The sequence below is a fragment of the Bison bison genome, unplaced genomic scaffold (genome assembly GCF_000754665.1).
Source record: "Bison bison bison isolate TAMUID 2011002044 unplaced genomic scaffold, Bison_UMD1.0 scf7180017864062, whole genome shotgun sequence".
NCBI lineage: Eukaryota > Metazoa > Chordata > Mammalia > Artiodactyla > Bovidae > Bison > Bison bison.
This window is the reverse complement of record NW_011494634.1, coordinates 1,004,351-1,027,184: the sequence shown is the minus strand read 5'-3', so window position 1 is coordinate 1,027,184 and position 22,834 is coordinate 1,004,351. Positions and strand designations below refer to the sequence as shown.

At 38.6% G+C, this 22,834-nt stretch overlaps 1 protein-coding gene across 1 annotated transcript in view; it reads left to right on the top strand.

The window, feature by feature from the left end:
- Nucleotides 1–22,834, top strand: part of NTN4 (netrin 4) — a 134,177-nt gene that overhangs the window by 96,130 nt on the left and 15,213 nt on the right. The window contains exons 6-7 of the mRNA XM_010836288.1: nt 18,973–19,186; nt 19,550–19,665. Coding sequence (XP_010834590.1) covers nt 18,973–19,186; nt 19,550–19,665 — 330 coding nt within the window. The remainder of the gene's footprint in view (nt 1–18,972; nt 19,187–19,549; nt 19,666–22,834) is intronic.

Genomic DNA, 22,834 nt, shown 5'->3' with positions numbered 1-22,834 from the left:
GCTGGCATATTGAGTGCAGCACTTTCACAGCATCATCTTTTAGGATTTGAAATAGCTCAACTGGAATTCCATTACCACCACTAGCTTTGTTCATAGTGATGCTTTCTAATGCCCACTTGACCTCACATTCCAGGATGTCTTTCTCTAGGTGAGTGATCACACCATCGTGATTATCTGGGTCATTAAGACCTTTTTGTATAGTTCTTCTGTGAATTCTTACCACCTCTTCTTAATCTCTTCTGTTTCTGTTAGGTCCTTGCCATTTCTATCCTTTATTGAGCTCATCTTTGCATAAAATGTTCCCTTGGCATCTCTAATTTTCTTGAAGGGATCTCTAGTCTTTCTCATTCTGTTGTTTTCCTTTACTTCTTTGCACTGATCACTGAGCAAGGCTTTCTTATCTTTCCTTGCTATTCTTTGGAACTCTCCATTCAAATGGGTATATCTTTCCTTTTCTCCTTTGCTTTTAGCTTCTCTTCTTTTCTCAGCTATTTGTAAGGCCTCCTCAGACAACCATTTCACCTTTTTGCATTTCTTTTTCTTGAGGATGGTCTTGATCACTGCCTCCTTACAATGTCATGAACCTCTGTCCATAGTTCTTCAGGCACTCTATCACATCTAATCTCTTGAATCTATTTGTCACTTCCACTGTGTAATCTTAAGGGGTTTGATTTAGATCATACCTGAATGGTCTAGTGGTTTTCCCTATTTTCATCAATTTAAGTCTAAATTTGGCAATAAACAGTTCATGATTTGTGCCACAGTCAGCTCCTCATGTTTTTGCTTACTCTCAGGGCTTCTCCATATTTGGCTGCAAAGAATGTAATCAATCTGATTTCAGTATTGACCATCTGGTGATGTCTATATGTAGAGTCTTCTCTTGTGTTGTTGGGAGAGGGTGTTTGCTATGACCAATGCATTCTCTTGGCAAAACTCTACTAGCCTTTGCCCTGCTTCATTCTGTACTCCAAGGCCAAATTTGCCTGTTACTCCAGATATCTCTTGATTTCCTATTTTTGCATTCCAGTCCCCTATTATGAAAAGGACATCTTTTTTGGGTGTTAGTTCTAAAAGGTCTTGTAGGTCTTCATAAAAGCATTCAACTTCTGCTTCTTCAGCATTACTGGTTGGGGCATAGACTTGGATTACTATGATATTGAAAGGTTTGCCTTGGAAATGAACAGAGATCATTCTGTCGTTTTTGAGATTGCATCCAAGTACTGCATTTCGGACTCTTTTGTTGACTATGATGGCTACTCCATTTCTTCTAAGGAATTCTTGCCCACGGTAGTAGATATAATGGTCATCTGAGTTAAACTTACCCATTCCAGTCCATTTTAGTTTGCTGATTCCTAAAATGTTGATGGTCACTCTTGCCATCTCCTGTTTGACCACTTCCAGTTTGCCTTGATTCATGGACCTAACATTCCAGGTTCCTATACGGTATTGCTCTCTAATATTAAATAGGCCTGGGCAATTATAATCTATTGGATGGCCATCAATGATGTATCAAAATCCTTCTCTCCTTTATTTCCTAGCTTATGTCTTTTCAGGAGTTGGAACTATTGGAAAACCTGAAACAGCAGTCCAAAGTTTATTAGAAGTGTAAAAATCAAAGTGCAGTTTAGCCAAAGAAACACTCATTGAGTGTCTCCTCTACAGTAGGCACTGTGGTAAGCACTGGATCTGTAAAGATGAAGAGGTCTTCCCTAAAGGATCTTATATCCTCGATGGGGAGAAATTTATTGTAATAGATCATTTCAATACACTGTGGTGTGGTGATGGTGTAATAGTAGTGGCTGACATTTATTGAGTGCCTGCTCTTTTCTGTTCACTGTTCAAAGGGTTGTATAGGTATTAACTCATTTATCTTTTACAAAAGCACTTTCATGTAGGTAATATTATTGTCCCCTATTATATGAAGAAAGTGCAATGAAAGTGAGACACGAAGTGCCTTAAGGAGAGTTTGAGGGTGGTGTGAGGGCATAAGGGGAGACTTCCTTGAAGAGATGTCTTCAATATTTCTTTGGTGACTGTTTTTATTTTTCCCTCTTAAAGTGCCAAAACACAAAGTTTGTCCTACTTTCTAATCAATGATTGCCTGTATTGCCTTTAATGAGGTGATCTGGGAAAGGGAATGAATTGATGTTATTCCTCCTTGCAGAATCTACTGTACATTTAATAGAATATTTACCTGGGCACATTAGTTCATTCAACAAATAGTAATAACATTGCACTTGGGACTCTATTCACAGTTAGGTAACTAGCTCTCTGCCAGATAAGCCAAGGAACTTATTGGTCCCATGGATGTTCTAGGGTTTTTTTCCCTCCTAACAAACACCATGCTAAATACTATGGTCCTTGTGTGTAAACTTTTAGTTACTGGCCATAAATTCACCAAACCTGAATAAACAGGGCCCCGAGTCAACTCTACTAGCCAATAGATTTATTCCTGTGAGAAATTAAATCATCTCTATTCTCACTTCCTCTTTATTTTAGCATTAACTAGAGTCACCTGTGGGACCCAAATAATCAACTACATATTTTCATAGCCAAGAAATCACTTTTGAGGATTTTAGAGATGTTGTTTGTTTTTTTTTAAACTAGAAGGGATCATTGAAACTGAATTTATTTCTACAACTTAGAAAAAAAAATTATTTAAGGACAGTGCATTTAAGGTCTGTAAACACAAGGGACATTGTGAATCTCTCCAGCTGAATTTAGGGTTGAGAACAAAATGGAGGCACAAACTAGTTGTTAAGATACAGGAGAAATCTATCACTGTGTCCTGAGCCATGGTGAAGGAATTCTGTCTTTGTTCTAAAACAGCAGTTTCTTCTAGAGTAACTCACTTGAAATCCTTAAAGTCACTTATGTGCCTTTGGTAGCCTGTAACCTCGATAGATTTTCCTATGGCAGGCCTTTTAAAAATATGAGAATAACCGTACTAGACAGTGGTGTGCTGGCTTTTTAGTGGGGAGGAAGCCCTGATTTGCAGCACTGGTCAGTTCTATTATTTAAATGTTTCCACCATGACCAATTTCAAGCTACCAGGCTTTTTTTTTAAAGTCAGAAACTCAGATTCTAAATGAAAAGTAGGATAGTTTCTTTCCTTTGAACAAAGTCTTGCCTCCACTTTCACAGTACCCTTATTTTATCTCAAGCACTGTTGCTATCTAGTCATTGGTTCCCAAACCTGTATGCAGATCAGAATCACTTGGCAGGAGGTATGGGAGGAAGGAGATACATGTATACTTTAGAGCTGATTCATTTTGCTGTACAGTAGAAACTAACACAGCATTGTAAAGCAACTATAGCTAAGCTAAGCTAAGTCGCTTCAGTCGTGTCTGACTCTGTGCAACCCCATAGACGGCAGCCCACCAGGCTCCCCCGTCCCTGGGATTCTCCAGGCAAGAACACTGGAGTGGGTTGTCATTTCCTTCTCCAGTGCATGAAAGTGAAAAGTGAAAGTGAAGTCGCTCAGTCGTGTCCTACTCTTAGCAACCCCATGGACTGCAGCCTACCAGCCTCCTCCGCCCATGGGATTTTCCAGGCAAGAGTACTGGAGTGGGGTGCCATTGCCTTCTCCCAAAGCAACTATATACCCCAACAAAAATTAATCAAAAAATTAAAAAAAAAGAATCATTTGGGAAGGCTTGTTGAAATATGAAATCCCAGAGTCCTGCCCTAGGTCTATTGAATCAGAATCTCCAACAGAAGTGGCGACAGAAATTTGTAGCATCATTGGTGATTCTTCTTCAGCCTTCTGGTCTCCAGGTTAGCATATGATAGCACTACACATGCTATTCCTATTTCCAGGATGAACTCTGTTGACTTTCATTCTTGGACCAAAGGTTTTGAGCTAATTATCATCTATAACTTAGTCTACTTACTGAATTAGCCATATCTCTGGTGGAAAATTCTAAAGGATTACTAAAACTCTGGCTAGACATGTTTTCCTAACTCAATGATAGATGTGAATGTTGATAAGCACTCGTTCAGTTATCTTCTCCCACTTAAGAATGTCTCACTCAGAATCTCTGCCTTTCTGCAACAAAATTTCTGGCAGAATTCTAAGATGTCTGTTTTTCATATAACAATTTCAAAATAAATACCTAGCAATTCCATTCAGAGACACACACCCCCATTCATAGTATACAGATTTATTTACCATAAATACCTCATACTTTAAAGTGAATTATTGTAGTGAGACTGGAATTTATAATAAAATTAGTTTACCACCACATTGACAATTTACTTTACTTCTATATTACATATTCCAGAAGTAGCATTAAACTATTACGTTATGTTGGTATTTAAATGATTATTGAATCCAGTACTTCATGAAGTCCCATCCTTCCCCCTTCTCTGTTCTTTTAACACCACAAGATGTGTTAAATGTTCGATGGGTGGGAAATTGATTGCATGTGGAATATAGACAGCTAGTCCGTGACATTTTTCTATAGAAAATTTCCCTTACTTTAGTGGGACTTGTGGTTTAAAATAGATGTTTGAAGAAATGCTTTGTAGAACAGCATTAGTTCTCTTTTTGGGAAACAGTTACTTTACAATAAATGAATTGACTTTTATGTCAAGATATATTTTTACCTATTGCACACTCTCTTTCCACCTTTAAAGAAAAATCAGCGAATGGAAAAGAAAGTAGAACTCATTCTCTGTCAAACTAAACAACCGCTTGAAAAACTGACATGCCCTTCCTTCCTCCCTGGTGGGACAAAATAAATGTAGTCAACTGCCTTTAGCAGAGAGTGAATAAAAACAAACTTAGTCCCTCTGCCCTAAACCCCAAACCAAATGTTTACCAAGATACTGTCTGGTTACTTGGTTACCATTACCCTATGTAGCCAACTATCTTTGTAAAGAATGAGTTTTATCATCCATTCAAATCTCTTTTGTGTCTTCTTGCCTTTTTTTTTTTCTTTTTTTTTTTTTTTTTTTTTCTTTCTTCTTTCTGGCTTAGATGAAAACTGTTCAGCTGATAGAAATACAAGTGCCTTGAATGGGAACTATTTTGCCACAGACCCTCTTTCCATCCTTCACAGTCTTATTCAGACATCACCTTCTCATCATGGTCCCAAGAAGATTCACAAGAATCACTCTCTGCTCGTACTCCTATTTAACAAGTATTTCATTCTACCCCTGGCATAGTTATTCTTTACCTTCAAATTGTCTTTGAAGTAAAATTGTTAATCAAATCCAGACTGCCTTACCACAGTATTACCTTCCATTTTTCATTCTTGTACCTGTATTCCAGTCCATCTCAGAAAAGAATTGTTCCCCAAGGGTATTGACATGGATTCCAGGAGTAGCTTAGTGGGTTTTTTCTTTGAAACTGTAGTTTTAGCAAAGCCACATGAGTTTATCTTATGTTGTATAAACAACACAGACATTTTGTTTTATTTTGGAAGTAACTGTGAATGATTCTAGCATAGAATCAATATGAAGTAACTGTTTTTGAAAACGGAACTTTAAATAGAACAGTGACTTGGCAATAAGAGTTGGGAAACTTTAATCTCAGTTTAAAAAAAATCTAGGATGTAAAACCAGAATGTTAAGTAGTCAAAGAGATAGATAAAATGCATATATATATATATTGTAATAATCATACTAGGACTATCCTTTAAAAGATTAAATAACATTAAAATTCACTGTCAAAAGGAGATATTTTATGAACTGATAAATATAAAAGTCAGTGAAATTTGGGCAGAGAAATGGGAGAGGTCATTTGTTGCTGTTCAGTCACTTAGTCAGGTCCAACTCTTTGCGACCCCATGGACTGCAGCACACCAAGCTTTGCTGTTCTTCACACCATCACCCAGAGCTTGCTCAAACCCATGTACATCAAGTTGGTGATGCCATCCAACCATCTCATCCTCTGTCATTCCCTTCTCCTCCTGCCTTCAATCTTGCCCAGCCTCAGGGTCTTTCCTAATGAGTCAGCTCTTAGCATCAGGTGGCCAAAGTACTGGAGCTTCAGCTTCAGCATCAGTCCTTCCAATGAACATTCAGGACTGATTTCCTTTAGGATGGACTGGTTTGATCTCCTTGCTGTCCAAGGGACTCTCAAGAATCTTCTCCAGCACTACAGTTCAAAAACATCAATTCTTCAATGCTTAGCCTTCTTTATGGTCCAATTCTCACATCCATCCATGACTAATGGAAAAACCATAGCTTTGACTAGATGGACCTTTGTTGGCAAAGTAATGTCTCTGTGTTTTAATATGCTGTCTAGGTTTACCATAGCTTTTCTTCCAAGGAGCAAGTGTCTTTTAATTTCCTGGCTACAGTCACCATCTGTAGTGATTTTGGAGCCCAAGAAAATAAAGTCTGTCACTGTTTTCATTGTTTCCTCATCTATTTGCTGTGAAATGATGGGACCAGATGCCATTATCTTAGTTTTTTGAGTGTTGAGTTTTAAGCCAGCTTTTTCACTCTCCTCTTTCACCTTCATCATGAGGCTCTTTAGTTCTTCGCTTTCTGTCATAAGGGTGGTTTCATCTACATATCTAAGGTTATTGATATTTCTCCTGGCAATCTTGAGTCCAGCTTGTGCTTCATCCAGTCCAGCATTTTGCATGATGTACTCTGCGTATAAGTTAAATAAACAGGGTGACAATATACAGCCTTTATGTACTCCTTTCCCGATTTGAAACCAGTCTGTTGTTCCATGTGCAGTTCTAACTTTTGCTTTTGGAACCAGTCCGTTGTTCTCTAAAATGTCTCTAGGACAATTCACTGAATAAATAAATAATATGCTATTTTGCACTTGATGAGAAGAAGCATTAAATAATCAAACAAACAATGATAAAATATTTAAACTCTCAGAAAACCTAGACAAAATTAGACAGGCTATAAAGAAGAGAGCTAGCATTTGTTGAGTGGCTACTATAGGTCAGACACTGTGCTGGGCAGTTTACATAAGTTTTCCCATTTAGCAATTTTTATGAGTTGGGTGGTATCTATTGTATTTCATAAATGAGGATATCAAGGCTTAAATTGACTATATAATTTGTCCAAGTTCACACAACTGATCAGCACAGAGATTTGAACTCAGGTTTATCTGTTCCCAAAGACTTTGATCCAAAGACCTGTTAAGATCCAAAGAATTTGATTCCACACCACATTGTGACCTAGTTGGTGAAAACAAAAGGAGTAAACAAAGGCAGATAGAATCAGAAATTATATATGTATACTTATATTCTTGGACCTTAAGAACTGCATTTATCTTAAACTTAGTATAACAAAGGTGAAGGTAAATGGAGAGAGCTTCAAATAGACCAACAAAAGAATCAGGAAAAGAGATACTAATAAATAAACATGGAAGAGAATAAATATTCTCAGATCAATGAGGAAACTGCTCAGGGAGAATACAACTTTTTACATATACTTGAAAGGTATAAGGGTACATAAGTGCAAGTTGCTCAGTTGTGTCCGGACTCTTTGCGACCCCATGGACTATATAGTCCATGGAATTCTCCAGGCCAGAATACTAGAGTGGGTAGCCTTTCCCTTCTCCAGGGGATCTTCCAAGCCCAGGGATCAAACCCAGGTCTCCCACATTACAGGTGGACTCTTTACTAGCTTACAAATGGAGTGGCAAAAAAAGAACTGAATTTCCTAGAACAAAGAGTCATAATTAGATATAATTGGTTTGAAAGTGATGAAAGGAATTTCAGATTGATTAATGTGAAAAAAATATTTTGCTGCCAGTGAGAGGATTTATGGGTGGGGAATGTCTCCCACAGAGTTAGAATAAAGAACTTTTTTTACAAATAATAAATAATATTATTTGACTGAGTAGCTCATTAAATGTAGGAAGCAGTCTTGCACTAATGCAGGGAACAGCCTTGCTCTAGGAAGATTCAGAATATTCTCTTCTATTTGGCCATTTCCATTTTTTATGAATTTGTTCTGCTTGTTCTGTTTCTAGTATCTTAGTGTTACTAAAAACCTGTAAAAGAAATAGTATGAGCCTTTTAGGAGGTTCTTGAAAACATAAAATAATTTCCTGGTTGTTGCTCAATAGAGATTGAGTAAGTCCTAAAAATGGGTCAGTCATGGTCCTGGGTTTTGGGGAATACAGAGATGAAAAGACAAGGCCTCTACCTTCTAGGCCGTCACAATATCCTATAGAGATGGCAGTGAGGTGAAAAATCATAATGAAATTACACTGGAGGCCAGAAGACCATCAATCATTAGGAAACATTTATTAACTGACTGTAATTAACCCAGTTTTAAAAAACTCAACACAGATTTACCCAGTGCCTATCATGTGACTGGTCTATCCTATTCATGATACAAACAGCAAGAGTCCCTAACTCCATGTGAACAAGCTATAAATAAATTTACCCAAGTAAATGTGTAAATTAAAAACTGCATTAAGGAAAAAAAAAACTACATTAAGTATTAAGAAGGAAGGGGTACCATGACAGTCTAGCAGGGGCTATAAATGGAGTCCGTAGGGGTTCTTTCTTCAAAGGAAAAAGGAGTTAGAGATGACTAAGTGGATGGTACCTGAGTGGACTGGGAATACAGAAGGCTGTCTTTAACAAAAAGACAATGGTGTATAATCTAACCAAATCCTCCAAATACAGTGTCCAAAACTGTACCAAAAAGTTTTGCCATAGTAAAATTTGTCTATACACTCAAAAGTACTTCCTTCAATTTTAACTAAAGTAGCAACCCAGGAATATAAAAATCAGCTATTTAGTTCTCTAAGATCTCTTACATATACCCAGAAATAAATAGGAACTGGCTCAGTTACAACTAGTAAACAGGAAAGGAATGATATAGAGATCAAACTGAGGGTCTGAGCAGTGGTCATATAGTAAAGCATTAAAAATAAACAGCCTGGGGACTTCTCTGGCAATCCAGTGGTTAAGATTCTGCAGGGGACATTACAAGGGGTATGGACTGTCCCTTGGTGGGGGAACTAAGATCCTGAATACTGCACAGCATGGCCAAAAATAAATACATAAATAAAAAAATAAGAATTCAGTGGGATTATATCCAAACAATTCAATTCCAAAAATAAATAAAGGGCATGACTTTTGTATGTATTTGCATTACTCATTTAAAAGCTTATAGAAGACAGATAGGAAATATACTTAAATACCTTCCATTTATTTTTAAAAACTATTCAATAGAGGCAAGAATGGATAGATATCAGGCATAAATGAATCTCTATCTTTGTGTGGGATGTACAATTCAGGAGACATTGCATTTTAGTAACTGATAGGCAATCTTAATTTAGATTATTTTCTTATTAAGTTTATTCTAGTGTAGTTTTTTTAAACGAATATATACCTTGAATATTGTGGAACTAGCTATCTTTGAATACAATGTGTATAACACTTAAAAAGTGAATAGAAACATGCTCCTTAGGAGAATAAAGGGGTAAAACATATTTTATTTGAGTAAAATTCATGTACAAATTTTTTGTTTATTTTTTATAGCTATCCATCCACTAGCAAAAAAATAGTTGATAGTAGAAGGAAAGGAGAAAATAATGTCAAAAAAATAGACAACTTCATTTTATCTAACGCTTAACTTCACACTTAATATAGTAATGACAGTTCATACTGTCTCCTGTTTGGAGCTGCATCTGAAAGTCATTTCCTGTTCCTTCTAAGAACCTTGGCAGGAAGCTGGGCAACTTTTGAAATGGCTTTGGTATTAGAAATTCCCCATCAGAAATTTTGTAGGGCCTTGGCCTTTTCAGGAGAAAACAATGTTGGGAGGCTGGAAGGTGCTGCTGAAGTCATGGTTGCTGAGCAGTGGGGAAAAAGCTTCACGAGCAGCTTCTTTCCCAGCTGAGAGCCGTGACCTTGGAGTTCTGTTTTTAGAAAAGCTAAATCAGAAGCAAATACTTCCAGGGTATTTTGCTCCCAGTATAGCTTCTACTAACAAAGTGGCAAAAGCTAGAGCCATCAGGTAATACTAAGAAGTCCTGACAATTTAAAAAATAGTGAGATGCTAAACTCAGCAGGTGGTTTCTGTGGTTCCCAAGGTGGTTCCCACACTTGGCATCCTGGATCACTCTTTGAGTGAATGATACGCAGACTCATTGAGCTGCAGTGAAGGTGGGAATAAAGGTGAAAAGGCAGCAATGGTCTCTACCACCAAAGGCTTTAGCAATCCCATCAGAATAAAGGAAGCCATAGCTCTTCCATTATATTCCTGGCCATTCTGTATCCATGTTGACATGCTTATTATGTTCATGCAGATTGACAGCTGTGACTCTTGTCCTACATTCCATTGCAGGGTATCTCCCTATAAGCAGCAGGACCATGGATAATACCCTACTTTTTCTCAACATACTTTGACCCACAAAATAAGAGTGATAGCTGATTAATTTTCTTTTAAGCAGAGAAGGGAACATGTAACAGGGCGAGTAACCTAGAGGACTTAGATTAGTCAAGAAAGCTATTTGCCACCGATTCCTTCCAGGTACAAAGCAAGGAATTTCAGCCTGTTTTGAAAGCCAGTTAGATAATTAATTTCCTTAAAAAAACTCATATCTTTAATGAGGCAGTTTTTATTCTTTCCTCTGTGCTTCCATGCACCCTGGTCTACCTCTGTTCTAACACTTACTACCCTGGTGGCTCAGTGGTAAAGAAGCCACCTGTAGTGCAGGAGACATGGGAAGATCCCTGGAGAAGGAATTGGCAACCCACTCCAGTATTCTTGTTCTGGAAATCCCACGGACAGAGGAGCCTGGAGGGCTACAGCCCATGGGGTCTCAAAGTTGGACACGACTTAGCGACTTAGCAACAACAATTTATTTACATATCTCTCGAAGAGATATGACTCTCTATTTGTCTTTGTATCTTCATCTCCTAGCATAGTTCATGTTAACACCAAAGCTCAATAACTCTTTGGTAAAGGTTTGATGAATAAATGAATAAATGGTGGACATTTAAAGCTGGTATGTTTCATGCAGATAACAATAACAGTGATTATCTAAGCATAGTTCAGTTCAGTTCAGTCGCTCAGTAGTGTCCGACTCTTTGCGACCCCATGAATCGCAGCACTGCCAGGCTTCCCTGTCCATCACCAACTCCCGGAGTTCACTCAGACTCAAGTTCATCGAGTCAGTGATGCCATCCAGCCATCTCATCCTCTGGCGTCCCCTTACATAAGGTGCCACTAATGCCTGAAACATTGCTACATATATACATTATCTCATTTAGTCCTCAAAGAAACAATTCTGTAGCATAGGTATTATTACTCTTCTTTCATGAGTGAGAAAATTGAGACTTGAGGGGGTTAATTTCACAGTTATATAAGGAGTAAGCCACATAACCAGAATTTGAACTCTTAGTCTGACTCTTTAAGTTTTTGCCATTACCAACTCTATTAGATTGTCTTTGTATTGTAGGTTATGTCTTCCTGAGACATTACAGGTACTTTCCAAACAGTTGTATTTATCGTCAGCCTTTGTGATTGAAACAGATATTAGTTTCAGAGCCTTATATATACACAAGGTTATTTTAAAAGTCTTCATCTATTGTTCTATTTGTAGTTACCTTTTCTAAGGAAAAAACCGCCTCTGTCCTCACTCTTGTCTGTGCATGCTCTGTGGAGGGACAATACATCACAAAATAGATGTGGTGCTACTAATACGTATCTGTAAATAAGATCTGTACAACATTTAGCAATTATTTAAATTCATTATTTGAAGGAAAATTGTTGTGAAATCTTTTGTGAAGTACTCGTTTCCTCTATCTCATCTGTTCTGGAAGTTTTGTGTTACTGTGTCATGTGTTCTTATAACAGGACATACCAGACAGAACATACTGTTTAAAATAAGTTGTTTCATTATTAATGAAATCTTGTGACAATAATGAGGAATTAAAATGACATTTAAAAAATAATTTTGCTTTGTCAGTATGGTTGTATGAGAGCAGCCTAGGGTGAGCTTTCTTTTGGGAGGTAGTGGTATTAATAATTACTCCAGTAATAATTTGCTTCCTAGATAGACCACATAGCCTCTAAATATTGGGTTGGCCAAAAAGTTCATTCAGGGTTTTGTATAAGATGTTACAGAAAAACCTGAACGAACTTTTTGGCCAACCCAGTATATCTGGTTACTACTCAAAGCACTGTCGGGAACAATTTACCAACAATTTTGGCTGTCGGGAACAATTTACCCCAGCTGAATCCCCCCCCCCCCAAATGATAATGAAACTAATAATTAAGTTTAGAATAATAGTATATGGTGTCAGTTCAATCTCTACTATTGGGTTTTGTGTCTAACAAGGAGAAGACAAAACTGAAGTCAAGGGTTTATGTCACTCTGGGTTCTAATTTTTTTTTAAATGTATTTATTTGGCTGCTCTAGGTCTTAGCTGCGGCATTACGGGGTCTTTAGTTGTGGCATGTGAACTCCTAGTTGCAGCACGTGGGGTCTTCCCAGACCAGTGATCAAACACATGTCTTCAGCATTGGCAGGTGGATTCTTTACCACCGAACCACCAGGAAAGCCCCCTTGGTTTTAATTTGATATTCACCATAATGAATGTATAAAATGTAAGTGTTTGGGTTGAATTTTAGAGTCAACAATTAGTAAGTTATTGATTTACACAATTAGTAAATTATTGATTCTAAAATTCAACCCAAGCACTTACTATTTATGTTGGAAGATCATAACCTGAACTGGAATCTAAGAAGAACCTTCCCTCCTCCTCCCAAACAAGGAGAAAATATACTTCCATTTTGGAAGAAAATAAGAAATGTAGATTATGTATGTAATAGATATTGCTTGCCATAGAAACTTCAGGAGATAGGTATGCAAGGCGAGCCTCAGTGTGCATTCTGAAAAAGTATGCCATGAAAGGTGTCAGGAGCTTTTGCCTGGAGCTAATTCTGCATAGTTTCCTAACGGTATTTTTATCTTTTAATTATGTGAAAAGTCACATTGACAGAAATCCACTAGCATGTGTAATAGAATCACATTCTTCTCTGGCCATTCCTGAAATGTGTGTAGGTTTTAAAATATATGGCAGTACAGAGAGGTCAAATCATAGAAAGGACTGGATTTTTCCATAAGAGTAAAAGATAGCGGTGGTAGTGGTGGAATACCATATAATACAATAGACGAGTCCTACCTTGTCTTTCTTCTGGTCCCCTGTCTGCTGTCAAGAACTAAGTTGACTTAACTGAGTGATACGGTAACTATTGGTTTAGTCACCTCAAAATGATGAAATGTTTCTATTGGATTATGGGATTTAATTTAATTAAAACATCTTCACATAGCATTTTGATACATTCATGTTACATACTGTATAATCTCTCCAAATTATTTAATTAAAAACAAATGAAAAATCAAAAATACTTTGCTATCAAGAGGAAATGCCTAATGTTTTCATAACAAAACCCAACCAAAAGAAAAAAAAATCAGGGGATTTAATGTCAGCAATCACCATAACTGTATGAACTGAAATAAAGTTGGTCTCCTGAAAAACTCAGTGTTTTAGAGGCAGAATGTTTACTTTTCTCCTTGCATTAAATAAGTTTTTTTAATCTTCTAATAATTATTCTTCTAAATTCTGGATATCTTTAAGAGCCAAAAATATCAAATCAGTGCCTGGAAGTCTGTTCAGTATTTAACACACAGTAAGTGCTCATTAAATGTCTATTGAATAAGTGAACAGATAAATAAATGCTGCCTTAAACAAACACACACATTTATCTTTTCAAGGAATGTCTATTATGGTGTTTTCCTCTGCTGCCCTTTGTAAATAGCTTTTTCATCACTGCCTTTTAATTCAAATAAACCATCTTTTATTGAGTAGCCGGAATCTGCTATTTGCTAGCTGCCTGTTAAGTCCTAGGGACATACACTGCTGCTGCTAAGTCGCTTCAGTCGTGTCTGACTCTGTGCGACCCCATAGACAGCAGCCTAGCAGGCTCCCCCATCCCTGGGATTCTCCAGGCAAGAACACTGGAGTGGGTTGCCATTTCCTTCTCCAAGGGACATACACTATGACTCATTTAATTCTTAATACAACCTGGTAAAATAGAAACGTGAGGCTCATAAAGATAAAAACATTTAGCTTGGAGTTGAACCCAAGTCTCTCCACTGAAGACTTCCGGGGGTAGGTGAGTGAAACCCATGCTCACCTTCAAGGAATTTACATACTGGTTGGTCAGAGAAAAGTAGACGCCTGACTGTCTGAAATGCAAAGTAGAAGTGAGCAGAGCTATAACAAGAAATGCTATTTTTAAAGCACCAAGAGGTTTCAAATAAAGGTTGAAATCATATTCAACTATGTTGAAACAGGGAATGATTTCTAAGGTAAACTTGCCCATTAGATGGATAAATGGAATGGCTGCTTTGGGCTTCATACTTGGTGGGGTGGGAGGGGGTTGCAGCGGGAAGGGTGCTGCATCTTTTCTGAGTATCACTGAATTTCAACTGTGAGGTTCTGTCTTTATAAGAAAGATGCAAACAGGGCTTCTACCATGGGCACTTCCACTATTCCAAATCGTTGAATCATTTTGACCATGGCCTTCCAGAGACAACCTTTAGGGTTGACACTTGAATAGATCTTAAAGGATGTGTAGAATTTTGAAAGATAGATGTAGGAGAAAAGATTTTCCTATTGGGATTCATAAAGAGCAGGAAAGATTGGGGTTCCACTTAATTAGAATAAAGGCTAACTGCAAGAATTCATCTCATTCAATTAGAATAAGGGCTGTACGCAAGAGAGTAATGAGAAGTTAAAGTAGGAAAGTGGGCTAGGGCCATAATATGAAGGACATTAAATATTTGACTAAGGAGTAGTTGTGTTTTGTAAACTACAAATGCTTCATACACATTAGAATTATTAACTAACACATGTTGGTTGAGTGAGCAAGTAAATGAATAGTCCCAAGAAGATAATTTATACCTTTTGTTTTTAAAAAGGGCAATATTCCATGTTCTTATTTTAGTGGTTCTCAACCAAGGAGAGCATAAGAGAGGAAAGGAAGGGTATGTTTCACAGATACAACAAGTATAGAATTTTTGCAGACTTCTCACATTCCTGCTGGTTTGAAAACTACTACCCTAATGATTATAGGCTTAACAAAATGAGGGAGATCTAAACAGAATGCTGCTGCTGCTGCTGCTAAGTCGCTTCAGTTGTGTCCAACTCTGTGCGACCCCATAGACGGCAGCCCACCAGGCTCCCCCGTCCCTGGGACATCTCCAGGCAAGAACACTGGAGTGGGTTGCTATTTCCTTCCCCAATGCATGAAAGTGAAAAGTGAAAGTGAAGTTGCTTAGTCGTGTTGGACTCTTATCGACCCCATGCACTGCAGCCTACAAGGCTCCTCCATCAGTGGGATTTTCCAGGCAAGAGTACTGGAGTGGGTTGCCATTGCCTTCTCCGCTGAACAGAATACTATGCCATTAATACCTCCATTTCTTCAGATCCTGCTCTTCCAAGTCACCAATGCCCTCCTATGTGACAACATTACTGTCCTATTATATATCTTATGTGACTTACACATTCTGCTTTGTTTGACATTGTTAATCACTTGAAACTTTCTCATCCTTTGGTTTCCATAACACCTACTTGATTCTTCTCCCTTTCTATCTGGTCCTTATCTGCTTCACAAGTTACTGCTCCTCCACTGCCTGGACTATGTGGGTGTTCACCAGTGTTCCACTTTGGTTATCTTCTTACTTTGTATACTATCTCTGGGAAATCTCATCCAGTAGTCCTAGTTTCAATTCTCATCTTCTGACAATTCTCAAAACTGTATTTGTTACTCCAACCTTCTATTACACTTCAGATTATTATTTCCAGTTGCTTGGTATAACTTATTGGGCTTCCCTGGTGGCTCAAATGGTGAAGATTCCACCTGCAATACAAGAGACCTGGGTTTGATCACTGAGTTGGGAAGATGCCCTGAATTGCCCATGGCAATTCACTCCAGTATTCTTGCCTAGAGAATACCCATGAACAGAGGAGCCTGGTGGGCTATAGTCCACGGGATCGCAAAGATTTGGACATGACTGAGCAGCTAAGCACATACATACACAGTATAACTTAGTGTATTCTTCAGACATCTCAATATGTCTAACCCTGAACTCATCTTTTTCTCCCTCTCTTCCTTATCTCCACCCCAAAATGGATTAACCTACCCCAACCTGCTCTATTCACTTTCATAAACTAGAAACCTTAAAATCTTCCTCAGTTTCTATTGTCCCTCAACAGTGCATTCTTCCTCATCATTCAGCCCCTGAATCCTATCAATTCAATATTTTAAAAGTTTTTCACATCCAACCTTTTCTCCTGTTCCTTCATCTGCTGTCTTAGTTCAATTCCTTGTTTCCTCTCATTTGTTTGGTTTCCCTGACATCAGCCTCTCCCTACTGTAATCTCTTTATGATGTCACCAAAGTAACTGTCAAAATTAAATTCTAACCATGTCATAATTCTGCTCTTTTTTTTTTTTTAAACAATTTGCTTCCTATGATTCTTTATACCCATAAGACAAAATTCAACTTCTAAGGTTAGGTTCTGCCATGGTCTGGCTCCAAACCTAACTCAACACTTTTTCTTCTGCCTCATCAGTTGGGAAGATCGCCTGGAGAAGGAAATGACAACCCACTCCAGTATTCTTGCCTGGAAAAATCCCATGGACAGAGAAGCCTGGTGGGCTATAGTCCATGGAGACATGACTTAGTGACTAAACAACAACAATGGTATCAGTTCCAACTGCTTTCCCCTAAATGTACACTCTACACACACTAAACTTCTCACATTCCCCAAACAGGCCCTTTCACATACGACTCGCACAGCCTGGAATGACCTTCACGTCAATTCCATAAATTCTTATTTGGGCATCTACTATATTCTGGACTCTGTTCTGGAGTATAGAAAGCCAAAATAAGAAGATAAAGACGCTTCTGTCAATGAGTTCAGAGTCTAGTAATAAGGGAGACAGGCACATAAACAAATAATAATGATGCACTGTGATACACACAAAATAGAAATACATACAAAGAACAGAGGCAGTGTAGAAGAAAGAGTGGTTAACTATCTCGAAGGCATGAAGGAGGCTGAAACTGTCACAGCATTGTTAGTCAGCTGTTGCATATGTACTAAGTTGCGCCCACCAGGCTTCTCTGTCCATAGGGCTGAGGAGAAGGACTTTTGATTAATATAAAGAACTTGCAGAAATGGTGATTATAGATTCTAGTCTGAGGAGCTGTCTTAGCCTATGCAGGCTGTTATAACAAAATATCATAGACTAGGTGGCTTAAGGGCTTTCCAGATGGCTCAGTGGTAAAGAATCCGTCTGCCAAAGCAGGAGCCACAGGGTATGCATGTTCAGTCCCTGGGAAGATCCTGTGGAGGAGGAAATGGCAACACACTCCAGTATTCTTGCCTGGAGAATCTCAGGGAGAGAGGAGTCTGGCAGGCTACAGTCCGCAGGGTTGCAAAGAGTTGGATACAACTGAAGCAACTTAGCAGACAGGCAGGCAGGTGGCTTAAACATAAACATTTATTTCTCACAGTTCTGAAGGTTTAAGTCTGCAATATGATGCCAGCAATGGCCCGGTTCTGGTGAGAGCTCTCTTCCGGGTTGCAGACTGCCAACTTCTGTTGTTGCCTCACATCCTTCACAAGGAAGAGAGCTCTGCGCTCTTTTTCCCTTATAAGGGTACCAATATCATCTCCCCTAAACTGTATCCAAACCTCCCAAAGGCTTCCCACCTCTTAATACCATCGCAGTGGGGATTAGGCTCCAACATGCAAATATAGTGGGAAGGACACAAACATTCAGCAAATCAAATCAAGCTTTCTTCCTGTGCCACATCTGAACTCTCCTAGTTGTATAGAACTGAAGAAACAACCATTTTGTCTGAAGTCACTATGAATTCATGACTACTAATCTCAAAAGGTGCCCTTTATGCTGCTGGCAATTATACTTCACTTCCTAAGTCTCTCAGTCACTTTCCCACTCCCATTCTTCGTCATCTTTCTCACCTGATGACATAGTTTTCTATTTCATCCAGAAAACAAGCAGTCAGAAGAAAAGTCCCAGCTCCCACCATGGCGTTTATCCACTTCCCTGCATTTGTATCCACATGCTCTGCCTTCCATCTTATTACTATGAACTAATTATGCTTTTACCCAAGGCCAACACCTCCTCTTCTACACCAAATCCCATCCTTTTGTCCTTACCCAAGTATGCCCAAATATCCCTTTTAAAATTCTCCCATCTCTCTTTTACTCATCAGTTTTCCCCTTTCTACTGGATCTTTTCCAACATCAAGCATGCTGTAATTTCTCCCAGCTTAAAACAAACACAACAGACAAAAACTGAAACCTTCACTTCAGTTCCTATCTCCAATTTAAGCTACCACTACATTTCTGTGCCCTTATAGAAAAGCTCTCAATAGCGCTGTCTGTTTTCATGCTCAAATTCCTCTACTCCTATTCTCTCCTGAGTTTTCTTCAATGAGGTTCACTACTCACTATTACACTGAAACTGTTCCTGTCATGGACACCAGTGGTCTTCATGCTGTCAGGTGCATTGATCCATTCCTGCCCCTCATCTGCTTGGACTCACAGCATTTAACACAGTTGATGTTGCCCACCTCCTTGGAGCTTTGGCTTCCAGAACACCATGCACTCATGATTTTTTTTCTTTCTCACTAACTGCTTCTTCTTTGTCTTCTCTGCTTATTCATCCTCATCACCCCAGACAAAAAGCCGTTCATATTAATGCCTTTAATTTAATGATAAATTAGGTGGTTTAGCAGCAGATGTGCTTTTCTGGTGATGTCTTCTTATCTGCAGTTTAATTAGCTTTCACTCGCTGAGCATACATTAAGTGGGTAAAGGAGGAGCCTCAGAGATGTGCTGTGTGGTGAGAGGAAATAGCTGGGGACCAATCTTTGCAGATAACTGGTTGACTCATTGGTGCTTCTGTGTCTTCTCTGTTGTAGTGTGTTCCTGTCATCCAGTTGGATCAGCTGTCCTTCCTTTCAGCTCGGTGACCTTCTGTGACCCCAGCAATGGTGACTGCCCGTGCAAGCCTGGGGTGGCAGGGCCACATTGTGAGAGGTGTATGGTGGGGTACTGGGGCTTCGGAGACTACGGCTGCCGGCCTTGTGACTGTGCGGGGAGCTGCGACCCTCATACAGGAGACTGCCTCAGCAGGTGAATAAGCATGGCTCTTGCTCTCATCTGTGTCTTTCACATTCTTTTGAAGATCTGATGGTGATCTGGAAAACCTTACATGCCACTGGAGGAGCAAAGATGTAGTTTCACATCTCTTTAAAGAATTTTTGTCAAATTGCAGAATCAAGGAAATTGTGCTTGCAAGATTCTAGAGATGGTCTGGTTCATTTTGCAAGGTGAATTATTCTTTTTAACAATAGGCCCTTTATGATACTATTTATTTCTGAAAAGTGAAAAGATAGGAAGATAGCTGACAAGGTTTAAATCCCTATAAATACATTCATTTAATTTAAGTTCTAAGAGATTCCTTAATAGGTTCTTCATCGTTTTCTATTTTATTAGCAGCACAGACATAGACTGGTATCATGAAGTTCCTGACTTCCATTCCATACACAATAAGAGTGAGCCAACCTGGGATTGGAAGGATGAGCAAGGATTTTCTGCACTTCGACATTCAGGTGGGACAAGAGGTATAATTAGAGATGATATTTCTGGGTCTGGTCTCGAGTAGCAGTGATCCATGACAAACCAGAGAACAGATTTTAAATCTTATAAGGGGAATGCTTTAGTTCTGAGGTTAACCAGGTAGTGAACCCCATAAGTATAAAACTATTAAATATAAAACAAGCTTTTTAAATTTTCTTATTGGTAGAATAACATATAGTTAGAGTAAAAAATTGGAAAACACAAAATATCAAGTAAAAAAAAAATACCCAAATCCCACTCTTAGTACTTTGGTGTGTTTCCTTCTCTCTAAAATATACTGTTTTGATGGAAATGTACAGATCCATTTAAAAGAAAAATATTCTTATAGACCGAGTGTAACTCAGTATGTACAAAGCAAAAACTAGCTGTGAATGCACGCCTTATGTTTATAGCTTTGTTACAACTCTAAAAGTAATTTTATAGACTAAATATAAGCTAAATAAAACTAATAAAATTCATGTTAACATTAATTGAATATGAAACATGATTTTTACTGAAGTCAAAACACTGTTTACTATATAAAGATGATTCTTTGAGCTTATCAAGTCTATACTACTCTTTCTTCTGATTCAGTTTTGCTGTTATATTTATCTGCTCTGTCATTTGAGGAGCATGCTGTAATATTGGTGTGAATACATAATTTCTGGGTTTATCCTGTCTGTATTCTTTTCTCATAGAAAATCAAGTGTTTCTATTTAGCACCAACTTACTCTTATCAAAAATACAAATGTGGACAAAAAATCTTGTCAGCATTTGGCTATAAAGTGATCACCAAATCATCCAAATAAAACTTAAAATAAGTTTTAAAATATTTTTATTATTAAACATTACAAACACCAAAACTATGATATGAACACCCATATGAACACCTTGTAATGCTATCAAATCTTAATTTTGCAATAATTATCTCATGTGCTAAGTCACTTCAGTTGTGTCCAACTCTTTGTGACCCTATAGACTTAGCCCACCAGGGATTCTCCAGGCAAGAATACTAGAGTGGGCTGCCATGTCCTCCTCCAGGGGATCTTCCTGACTTAAGGATTGAACCCACATCTCTTGTGTCTCCTGGATTGGCAAATGGGTTCTTTACCACTAGTGCCGCCTGGGAATCCATATTTTCATTTAAATTATAAGATATTACAGATACATTTGAAGCCCTAGGTGTACCAATCTACAAACTCAATTAGCCTTCCTTATGCCATAGAATAACCACTAACCTGAATTTTGGTGTTCACCATACACTTTCATATTTTTACTATTTTACTATACATATAGTAAATAGTGAGCTTCCCTGGTGGCTCAGATGGTAAAGCGTCTGCCTGCAATGCAGGAGACTCGGGTTTGATCCCTGGGTTGGGAAGATCCCGTGGAGAAGGAAATGGCAACCCACTCCAATACTCCTACCTGGAAAATTCCATGGACTGAGGAGCCTGTTAGGCTACAGTCCATGGGATCACAAAGAGTCGGATACAACTGAGCGACTTCACTTTCATTTTCATCAGATCAGATTAGATCAGTCGCTCAGTTGTGTCCGACTCCTTGAGACCCCATGAATCGCAGCACGCCAGGCCTCCCTGTCCATCACCAATTCCTGGAGTTCACTCAGACTCATGTCCATCGAGTCAGTGATGCCATCCAGCCATCTCATCCTCGGTCGTCCCCTTCTCCTCCTGCCCCCAATCCCTCCCAGCATCAGAGTCTTTTCCAGTGAGTCAACTCTTCGCATGAGGTGGCCAAAGGACTGGAGTTTCAGCTTTAGCATTATTCCTTCCAAAGAAATCCCAGGGCTGATCTCCTTCAGAATGGACTGGTTGGATCTCCTTGCAGTCCAAGGGACTCTCAAGAGTCTTCTCCAACACCACAGTTCAAAAGCATCAATTCTTTGGTGCTTAGCCTTCTTCCCAGTCTAATTCTCACATCCATACATGACCACAGGAAAAACCATAGCCTTGACTAGACGAACCTTTGTTGGCAAAGTAATGTCTCTGCTTTTGAATATGCTATCTAGGTTGGTCATAACTTTCCTTCCAAGGAGTAAGCGTCTTTTAATTTCATGGCTGCAGTCACCATCTGCAGTGATTTTGGAGCCCAGAAAAATAAAGTCGGACGCTGTTTCCACTGTTTCCCCATCTATTTCCCATGAAGTGATGGGACCGGATGCCATGATCTTCGTTTTCTGAATGTTGAGCTTTAAGCCAACTTTTTCACTCTCCACTTTCACTTTCATCAAGAGGCTTTTGAGTTCCTCTTCACTTTGTGCCATAAGGGTGGTGTCATCTGCATATATGAGGTTATTGATATTTCTCCCGGCAATCTCGATTCCAGCTTCTGTTTCTTCCAGTCCAGCGTTTCTCATGATGTACTCTGCATATAAGTTAAATAAGCAGGGTGACAATATACAGCCTTGACGAACTCCTTTTCCTATTCACTTTCATAGTAAATAGTATATAATTAGTATAATATATAATATTTAAAAAATCTCATGTACATGATAACTTACCTACCCCTTAAAATTATTTTTACTTAAATGTGTATTTTTTTTTAGATTTATCCATTTTTATTCTCCCATTGTTTGCCATTTAGGTTATCTCCAATTTCCAGTTTTCCACTATTACATACAGTGCTACCATGAATATTTTCCTACATATGTTATATTGTGTACTTGAGAAGGAGTTTCACTAGATTAGGCAAACTACAGCCCTCAGGCCAAATCTGGCCTGCCTTATACTTTTCTGCAGGCTAAAGTTTCATCACTTCATGGGAAATAGATGGGGAAACAGTGGAAACAGTTTTTTTTCAGACTTTATTTTTGGTGATTGCAGCCATGAAATTAAAAGACACTTACTCCTTGGAAGGAAAGTTATGACCAACCTAGATAGCATATTCAAAAGCAGAGACATTACTTTGCCAACAAAGGTCCGTCTAAACAGGCTATGGTTTTTCCTGTGGTCATGTATGGATGTGAAAGTTAGACTGTGAAGAAAGCTGAGCACCAAAGAATTGATGCTTTTAAACTGTGGTGTTGGAGAAGACTCCTGAGAGTCCCTTGGACTGCAAGGAGATCCAACCAGTCCATTCTGAAGGAGATCAGTCCTGGGTGTTCTTCGGAAGGAATGATGCTAAAGCTGAAACTCCAGTACT